The sequence below is a fragment of the Abramis brama genome, assembly GCF_963993115.1.
Source record: "Abramis brama genome assembly, chromosome: 6".
NCBI lineage: Eukaryota > Metazoa > Chordata > Actinopteri > Cypriniformes > Leuciscidae > Abramis > Abramis brama.
Window position 1 is genome coordinate 29,870,801 of NC_139968.1, and position 10,688 is coordinate 29,881,488.

At 38.1% G+C, this 10,688-nt stretch overlaps 1 protein-coding gene across 2 annotated transcripts; it reads right to left on the reverse strand.

Moving 5' to 3' along the window:
* Positions 1–813: 813 nt before the first annotated feature.
* On the reverse strand, positions 814–10,437 carry LOC311085720 (uncharacterized protein). 2 transcript variants are annotated; one of them, XM_084118304.1, is made up of 3 exons: positions 10,283–10,437; positions 5,894–6,217; positions 814–1,136 (listed from the first exon to the last, which is right to left on the reverse strand). In XM_084118304.1, exons 1-3 carry the CDS (start codon positions 10,326–10,328, stop codon positions 1,000–1,002), a joined length of 507 nt encoding a protein of 168 aa, XP_083974430.1. In that variant the 5' UTR covers positions 10,329–10,437; the 3' UTR covers positions 814–999. The 2 variants fall into 2 exon arrangements, with proteins under 2 accessions (XP_083974430.1, XP_083974431.1); XM_084118305.1 differs by lacking the exon at positions 814–1,136 and adding an exon at positions 4,332–5,047.
* Between the last annotated feature and the right edge of the window lie 251 nt (positions 10,438–10,688).

Sequence of the window (10,688 nt, forward strand, 5' to 3'; positions counted from 1 at the left end):
TCCTCTGCTGAACTAGTTTTAAACACAGGCAAAGACGTAAATGTTTGCAGACTGGAGGGAAAAGTATATTGGTGGATGCACAATGCTGTATGAACAATAGGGAACAGGTGTAAATGTGTACCAACTATAGGTAACATAATGCTGATGGCAGTATATTGCAAAATATGAAAGCAAAGTAAAGAGACGTGAGCAGTGGAGGCAGACATAAATATTTTAACCCAAAAATACAGAGAGAATGACATGGCAGTGGGGCAGTTTGCTGTAAATCAGTCATAATGCAAAAGGGAATATGAATATGAGAAGAGAAGAGAAGATGACAAAAATTAAAGGCTGGAAATAGATTTGAACATTTGGGAAAAACCTTTGAGGATGAACTGAGAACGGAAAAGTAGAAATAAAGGACAGACAGAAACCTCCAGTCATGTGACTTTTATGAGTGTTTCACTGTGATTGTGCTTTTTTTGTGCCAGCGAGACTGTTTCAGAAAAAAAAAAAGGAAAAAAAGAAAAAGCATTTATTTGTTGTGATAATAAATTGCTGCTTCAATAATTGTGTTCAGTTGTGAATAGTGTTGTATTGCGTGACATTTCATATTGATGGAATCTCCAAGTGTCTTTCTTTTTCCTATGTACTTTCACTAAGAAAAACAAAACTTACTTATGTTTAGTGGTGCCCCTTTAAATTTAAATGATATCTTGTTCAGACATGTGGCTTTAATTTCATTGCTTTTATAAGTTGCTCTGGCACCGTTTCATATATTTATTTCTAAATGTATTTTATTTTATATTAATGGATCAACACTTTCCAAAATATTTAAGCTTCTCTCTCTGATTTTCTATAGTAGGGTATTTAATTTTGATATTTGAACATCAAACTGACAACTCTCTTCTTTATAAAGAGTCCTCAGTTATGCCTGTAGTCCAGAGGGTTCATGAACTGTGACTGTTTTAGTCTGTATAAGTCATGTTTGGGTTTGAGCTCAACTAGTGGGGGCGACTGTTAAAAGGTTAAGCGATCAGTGCTGATGACTTGATCTCCAAACTTCCACAGTATCTGATCATCTCTCTGTATATCAGTAACACCAGTGTGTAGAGTGACAGTATCTCCCTCCACCACTGACACTGACTCCACAACATCTGTCTCAACAAGAAACACACGAGCAGAAGAAACAGAAATAGTTTAAAACAGAAAACAAGTTTATAATTTCCACACAGTCACAGTTACTTGAAATAGCAATGTGAAGAGGAGTCAAAAATCTGAGACTTAAAATTTGAATAGACTTTGCTCCTATAAAGTCATCTTTTCTGTTTCAACAATACATTCAAACTGCAAAATGTCATCTGCTCCACACCATAAACGCACACACGTCATCTTTGTCTGGTGTACAACCAAGACTCACCCAAGCTTTGGATGTTATTCTTACCTGAGATACCTACTTTCGTGTTGTTCCCTTGCCTGTTTCCGTCTCGAGTTCTCAGCGTGTTCTTCTAGACCCTGTAAGAAGAAACACATTCTTATTTCAGTTAATCAGCGATCCATTGATGTGAAAGTGTCCGTGCGGAGTGTCCGTACCTCAGTCAGACTGTTCAAGCCTCATCCTCATCTTCATGATTGTTGTCTCCCTGCAATATACTTTGCTTGCCATTTATCTGAATGAATAAATGTTTTTTAATGTTTCTCACTACTATTGCGAGTCTGTGTTTCCTGACAAAAGACCAGGGGCCGGTTTCACAAAGCTATTTTAGACCGGTCTATAGTGTTAGACAAGTCTAAAATTTGCTCATAGACTAGTCTAATGCAAGTTAGACTGTTTCACAAAAATAAAGACTGACTTAATTTAGACCAAAAAAAATTAGACACCTTACCCCCTGGCTAACTTAGGTCTAAGACTCTATGTTACCTTGGCAACCAGCAGTAACAATCAGTTACATTACAAACTGCCAAAAGAAAAGGGAAAATGGCTCATAATTTAAACATTTCTTCTTGTTACTACATTCCCAACCAAGTAAAATGTCCTTGTAACTGTTAGGGCCGTTACATAGTGAACGCGAGCAACGATCGACGCGCTCCCTTTAATAGGGCTTGGGCGTCGTGACGTCATACTTGGCGTGGCGGCCATGTTGATGGCCTCGCGAATGTAAACATACAGCAAGTCGAACGAGGAGAAGCAGAGTTGGGAGAAGAAAAGAAAGAAAAAAGATGTTAAAATCCCGAAAAGGATGTGGAGTTTACCGGGATATGTTAAATAGGGAAACCAGGGACCAGTATGTGGACAAATTTTCCTGTAAAATATCCCGTATTTTAATACCTTACTCTCATAACATTAATGTTAGCCCTTCCATCGGACCTGTCAGTCTCTGTACTGTTGTCCTGTTGCTACCCCCTTGCCCTTCCAGCGAAACAGATGTTTTCAAAGCATCGTTTTGCTTACTTGAAGGCAACCTTAGCGTGATATTGCCCTTTTTAAGATAACAGCGTGGTTGTTGTGAGAGCACGATTTCATGCCAATCTGTAAGCAAAGTCACGTTAGACCTAGCTTCACAACTCGATTAGTTAATGCTGCAGTTTTGTATTTAACGTATCCCCGTAAATTCCACATCATTTTCGGGACTTTAATATCTCTTTTCTTTCTCCCAACTCTGCTTCTCCTCGTTCGACTTGCTGTATGTTTACATTCGCGAGGCCATCAACATGGCCGCCACGCCAAGTATGACGTCACGACGCCCAAGCCCTATACGCAAGCGTCACGGGCGATGCGTGAAATGCAATACACAGTGACTGCTCAAACGGGGTAGTAGAGTCATACCTCTGAATGCCCGTCTATTTCGCTTCAAACGCTCGCTTTATAACGCTCCAATAGGACGCGCGGATGGATTCAAAATGTTCATGCATCGAACTAGACGCGAATTTGACGCTCTATTCGCGTTTGGTGTGAACGCTGCATAACAGGCTGCGATGTCAAGATTGCAATGCTGGAATGTGTGTGTGTGTGTGTGTCAGAGAGAGAGAGAAAGGCACGGGCGCGATCGAACAGTGGAAACATAAAAACATACTCCGTCATTTATACTCCTCCAACAAACACATATTTTCCGCTGGGGTAAACTGCACTGAGCGGTTGAATGCGCTTACTCGATCCGCCATGTTTTTTGTTTTGAAAAGTGTCTTATTTTACCCAGAATGCATTGCAGTGTAGTCCTACTTAAGATAGTCAGAGTCTTAAGTGCTTTGTGCAACGGTCTGATGTAGATGTCTATCTGAAGTCTGACTATCTACTATATCTAAGCCATAGTCAAAGTCTATCTTTGTGAAACCGGCCCCAGACCTACACTGATATGCCACAACCATGAGCATTCAACTCTGCCTGATTGACCTGTTTTTCTCCCTCTCCAAAAGGAGGAATACTTCAAAAGATTTCTTAGAGCTGTCTTTCATCGTGTATTTGGATAATGCTTTGCTAATGAAAATATTTTATATAGGTTTAGACGAGCCCTGTATGCCATGGGATGTTAACACTTGCGAGATGGAGCAATATATAAATTATGCTCTCCTGCTTAGTCGATCTACCCCCAATAAACCCCTTATCCTTTCTCTAATTCTCGAGCCGGTTCCTGAGATGGAAATTCCAGACTCTGTTTCAGATACTTAAATACTGAAATTAGAGACTGAAATTTCCGAGTCCACGCCAGTGAGAGAAGTTTCCGAGTCCGTTCTCGTGAGTGGAGTTCGAGTCAGTTCCAGTGAGTGGAATTCCCGAGTCTGTTCCAGTGAGAGAAGTAACTAAGTCCGTTACAGAGACAGAAATCCCAGTGTCCGTTCCAGAGAATGAAATTCTAAAGTTTGTTCGAGAGACTGAAATCTGTTCCAATAGATATACGCAGCTGCTGCTGTGTGTGTCTGGGCCACACACACACCTGTAGTGACCACCTTTCCGTCGAGGAAATACAGTTGACGTGTGTTCCATAAACTTAAATTCAGAAGACAAGTAAAGGAAATCAGAGCATGATCTAATTTAACTACAGTTAGATTAGTTAAACTAATTTAATCTAATCACTACATTTCTAAGCACTACATTTCCCATCATCCTCCCTGGCTCCCACCTGCACACACTCCACAATCACCCGCACCTGTTAGCAATCACCCTCATCTGCACCACACCATAAAAGCACACACCACATACATCATCTTTGTCTGGTCTACAACTGTACAAATAGGCAGAGGTGTAAAATCCAGGGGTCAGAAAGTAGAAGTCCTGCCATATGTTTATTCCACCCATGAACTCAGCCAGCTGATCTCCTGGCTGAAAAACTGTGCTAATTAGCAAATCCAGGTTTTTTACTTTCTGAACCTGGACTTTACACCTCTGCCAATAGGGCACTATTAGAGGGGACAGCCATTTGTAGTGGTGTCTGAAACCATAGTGGACGTTACTGAGTGCATTCTTTCAATCCCACAATGAACCGTAATAACGAATGTACAACCGATATACGCTCAACGGCTAGAGAATACCCATAATGCACTGTGAGAGTCGCACGCTGAATGAATTCCCGCGTCTCGCCAGGAGCTGGCGCCGCAGCTGGATCAATCATCCATTTTCCAAACCGCGCTGGTCCAATGTAATATCATACAGGTATAAATTCATTTTTAATTGATTATTAAATTGTTTAATTATAATTTATATGCTAGTCTCCATGTCAGAGTTCAAGATAAATCTTTTCATTACTACTGGAGCTGCCAGTTTGCTAAGTTTTAAAGTATTATTATTAAACAGTAAGCACAAACTATGCAAAATCGGCAGAGCTTCCGGCGCACTCAGTGTCCGAATGCGCTCACTCGTTTTCATCAACTCCTTCAAGTGGACTATATTAGTTGAGTAATGTAGGGAACAGTAAATGAGGGTATAGGGGGCGATTTCGGACACAGCATAGGACTCATCCAAGCTTTGGGTGTTATTCTTACCTGAGATACCTACCGTCGTGTTGTTCTCCTCATCTCCACTCCTGCCTGTTTCCGTCTCCAGTTCTCAGTGTGTTGTTCTAGAGTCTAGACCCTGTAAGAAGAAACATATTCTTATTTCAGTTAATCAGCGATAAACTTACCTTGCCATTTATCTGATTGAATAAAAGTTTGTTATTGTTTCTCACTACTTACAACATCTCGAGTCTGTGTTCCCTGAAAAAAACTTAAGCAAACCATAACCCTTTTTATTTTATTTTATTTTATTTATTTTTTTGGTGGGGCAGTGTATTTCTTACTCCTCTACTCTAGCATTTGGTTTGCTTTGGATATTGTTAAATGTTTTAAAATGCTATACAAATAAATTGTATTCAGTAGAAACTGGATTAGGTTATAAAAGAAATCTAGAATTTCTTATTTTAAATGTACATCTAATGTCACACTTTAATCCAACACTACCTTTCAAAAGGATTTCAATATATAGCCTCACATATGATTTGAAACAAATTAAAGGCTTTTTGTTTCTTAGAGTTAGAATAAATCTCCCTAACTGTATCCTAGTCTCGTGTGGTTAAAGAAAGAGATGGAAAAAAAATATGTCAGGAAAGAGAAATTAATAGACAAATTGTAATTCAATACAAAATTAATTTTGTAACACTTGGAGACATTTGATTTGGTCATTTATAAACGTCTATGTTTTTTCTTCTTAAAGTTGACATAAAAATAGCATAAACCTCTTGGGATAATGTGAAGTATTTTTAAATAATTTACTGACATTTACGCTGAATTAGTATTTTTTTACTGTTGCTGCTGTTTTCTAACTATTCAATTTACAATAAATAAATAAATAAATAAATGCTTAACCCATAATAATAAAACGTGTAATCATTCCACTGCAACTAACCTGTTCAGAAACAATTGATTGACATAAGTTACTCACCATGTACAGTAACTTGAAATGTCTTCAGTTTAGCACCTGTACTCTTCCTGATGTCTACACTATAATGTCCAACATCTTCAGTTCTGATGTTTGTGATGGTCAGAGATCCAGTCTGTTTGTCCATATCAAGTCTGTCTCTGAATATCACATCTTTTGTATAGATGATTCCATAAAATGTTTCCTTCATTTTAGCAATGATTTCATTACCAAACTTCCATATTATCTCTTCATCTCCCTGTAAGTCTGTAGGATCAGGGTTTAGAGTGACAGAATCTCCCTCCATCAGTGACACTGTATTCACTCCATCGGTATCACCAACCACACCTGAGGAACAAAGAGGAACAGTTTTGTTATATAATAGTGTAGTATTTGTTCTGTAAATACATTATATTATATTAAATATAATAAACGATATTCGCTTAAATACTGATTCAGGCAAATTATCAGTGCTGGTACTACTCGACCTCAGTGCTGCATTTGACACTGTCGATCATAACATACTTCTTGACAGGCTGGAAAACTGGGTGGGGCTTTCTGGGATAGTCCTAAAATGGTTCAGGTCATACTTAGATGGGAGAGGTTATTATGTGAGTATAGGAGATCATAAGTCTGAGTGGACATCCATGACATGCGGAGTCCCTCAAGGCTCAATTCTTGCACCACTCCTGTTCAACCTGTATATGCTCCCAATGAGCCAAATAATGAGAAAGAACCAAATTGCTTACCACAGCTATGCAGACGACACACAGATCTACTTAGCCCTATCGCCTAACGATTACAGCCCCATTGACTCCCTGTGCCAATGCATCGATGAAGTCAACAGTTGGATGTGTCAAAACTTTCTTCAGTTAAACAAAGACAAAACTGAAGTCATTGTATTTGGAAACAAAGATGAAGTTCTCAAGGTGAACGCATACCTTCACTCTAGGGGTCAAACAACTAAACATCAAGTCAGGAATCTTGGTGTGACACTAGAGTCAGACCTTAGTTTCAGTAGTCATGTCAAAGCAATAACTAAATCAGCATACTATCATCTAAAAAATATTGCAAGAATTAGATGCTTTGTTTCCAGACAAGACTTAGAGAAACTTGTGCATGCTTTCATCACCAGCAGGGTGGATTATTGTAATGGACTCCTCACTGGCCTTCCCAAAAAGACCATAAGACAGTTGCAGCTCATACAGAACGCTGCCGCCAGGATTCTGAGCAGAACCAGAAAATATGAACATATCACACCAGTCCTCAGGTCTTTACACTGGCTCCCAGTTAAATTTAGGATTGATTTTAAAGTATTATTACTGGTATATAAATCATTTAATGGCCTAGGACCTCAATACATTGCAGATATGCTCACAGAATATAAACCCAACAGATCACTCAGATCATTAGGATCATATCAGCTAGAAATACCAAGGGTTCACTCTAAGCATGGCGAGTCCGCTTTTAGCTATTATGCCAGCCGCAGCTGGAACCAGCTTCCAGAGGAGATCAGACGTGCTCCTACAGTAGTCACATTCAAATCCAGACTCAAAACACATCTGTTTAGCTATGCATTTAATGAATGAGCACTGTGCCAATGTTCGTCCGACTGTTTGTACTGTACTGTATTTTATTTTTTATTTTTCTAAACTGTTTGATTCTTATTTCTTTTTATTATTTTAATTTCTTCTATGTAAAGCACTTTGAATTGCCACTGTGTATGAAATGTGCTATATAAATAAACTTGCCTTGCCTTGCCTTGCCTAATGAAAACGGTTTCTTAGGCAATGTATTGTTTGTTTACAGCTCTATTCCTCTACTGGTACGGGTAAATGACAATGTTACACTATATTTGATATTATAGTTCCACATGTTTAGGCAGTTCTCTAAAGTGATCCTTGTCATTCACATTCATGTACAGTACAGAAGGGATATTATGAGCTCATTTATGGTCAGTCCCTGGACTCACTTTATTCTCCCATACTGCTACATATTCTTGTGCCATGATAAAGGGGCAATGACACGACTTGCTTTTTTTTTTTTTTGTACCCAAATGTATTAGTACCTTTTAAAATAATTTGATTAATTTGTGACATGTATCACTGTATTCTATAAAACCTATTTAGTTTGAATTAATTTTCGGTACAAATAATAAATATTATTTTATGTTTGGTATCTTAAACCCCTAAAATGTCAGGTGGAGCAACTGTCCGTACAAATGAACAGACTAAGATAACTATTTAAATTGGTGTTTTAATATTAAGAAATTCTGAATAACATGCTATGGCATGATATTATGTTTTGAAACCATTCATATAAACATATTTTATAACTATCAGTAGTTTTAAAGCTGTTGAGATAAAAACTTTTGTCTGGCAATTTGTATATTTTCAAATTTCAGGGTGGCACAGTGGCAAACATGGGTCTTTTATTATGAATTGACAAGATAATAACAGTAAACATGATAATGCATCAACCAGAGAAGCCCAACTGATCATTGTGGATCATTATAATTCTTAAAGATGTTTACACTTTCAATTACAAACATGAGGGTTTAAATACACAATGACAAGACAAGGGACACCTGTGAACATTATCAAGACAATCAACCAATCCGAACATTACACATAATGCCTGGTTCACACTAGACAACTTTAAACAACGGCATATTGCTGTGCTGTTTAGACTACATGACTTGCTCTGGAGTAAGTCGTTGTGGTGTTCACACTACGTAAATAATCTGCAACAGGGGTGTTGTGTTCTCTCAAGTGGGGTTTAATAATGCATTGAGTTAGTGGTCAGTAATGCATAGAGTTTGATTGTGCTGAATCATTCTGTTATGCCTGACGAATGTATGCGTTCATTTACTTGGGTCTGAAAAGACAGTGAGATGGAAGTAAAAAGTTACGATAAGTTGATGTTACTCCCTGTGTCAGTGTGATCCTTACCAAACACAACAAGGCGGTTACACACTACACGAGCTGACAACAACTCTGTCACACAACGACTCTATCCGGTCCCCAAAACACGTTTTGTCACGAAAACACACGCGAGAAGTGGAATGGGAAATGACGCGAAACAGAAGTTGTCTATTTGAAAATGGGCGCCGGGACAATAGCGGTGGAAGTTGTTTGCGCAATGATCTGTTCAGAACCCCGGAAAAAAAAGAATATGGGTGAAAGAATGGATAAGCACACGTGGGCAGCAGAGATTGTCTGCTCAGGGGCGGCGCCAGAGAATTTTTAACGCAGGTGCTGAGGGGGCGCAATTATATAGCCTATACTATTAATAAATGAGCAAAACTTGGCCACTCAGTATTTAATATTCAATTATTTTAATTATCACAATTAAAGTTTTAATTTTATTAAGTTGAACAAGCGCAACATTCAGCATTCAATCAAATCAGTGTCGGCTGCAAAGATGATCGAAGTTGACGGCGTCTATATAGAGAAATGCACAATGGATTACATAATCAGAAAGTCAGAGAGAAATCACTTCGTGAAGTGGACGAAGGAAGTTTATATGGACAGACCCTCTTTTCATCGATTTTGACCGAGGGAGCGAGTCTACTTCATATGTACATTTCAGGCACCTATATGTCCCACAATGCAGTACAATTGTGACGTCACCACAGATCTATGATTATGTTAATTAAATGACAGAACATGACTCAGCAGACAATGCATGTTTTGCATAGACACGCAAAAGACTGAACAAAATAGCACGATGCATACATTTTATTTGCTGTTTTAATGTAAAGCAATTCCTATTTACCTTTTTTGGAATAAACATTTAAAAAAAAAAGGTGGGGTTGGTGTAGCATAGCTATTCTGAACAAGTAAACCGTTTTAGTGCAATAGCCTAATTCAAAACCACCCTATATAATGTTATAATAACAGGTTGTAACAACAGTCATCCAATAGCGAAAATCACGAGCTGATGGTAGTTTATGGCAAATAAGCTTTTCAATTCTAGTGTAGACCTAACCGCACCCTGCAGCGACAGAGCAATAGAGATTGAGTGATAGATTGAGAGAGTAATTTATTGTCGTTCCCGTTCAACCAGGTCTATGCGTTTGTACTTTGCAGTCATGTAAAATAGTAATGCTCAGAATAGCCTATTGTAGGTCGTCAGCACACCGGTCGTTTGCACTACTACCAAACACACAGTCACACACGTGTACAAACAACTTACCCCAAAGTACGCGTTATTTTCATCTGTCACTATTCGCAATGTGAGTTATCACAACGTCCATTTATAGAAAAGTGATGCATGCTTGTGTTAAAAAAAAAAAAAAACTGTAGATATATATATTTTTTTAAAATAGATAGGCTTACGAGGATAACACAGTCTGTTCCGGTTTATATTGAAACCGAAAGTGTTGAATTAATAAAAATAAAATGGACTTACCTTGCACGACTAATAAAACCCAAAAAAGCAAAGTAGTATCCCTCATATTGGTGTCGCTTCTAACTGCGTCCAAATTACAACGGCAGTGATTCGGGATACTGATGATGGGCTCGTAACATACCTTGCAAGTCACGTGATTTCTTGAGAAAGCGGGTGTGTCACGTCATACCATTTCAAAGTGTCCCGATGAACCTTGACTGGATTAAAAAAAAAAAAAAAAAAAAAAAAAAAAGGTGACCCTTGACTAGGCCAAAAGTATTTTCACAGAGACTTGACCATAATATAAAATGTTTGTTTATTATGTGTTTGTGATCTTTAAAAAAATACGAATAATTAAGCTAGTATTGTAATAAAGCTGTTTTGTTAAAAATACTATTGATTAATTTGGGAGGTATTTTAAAAAAGC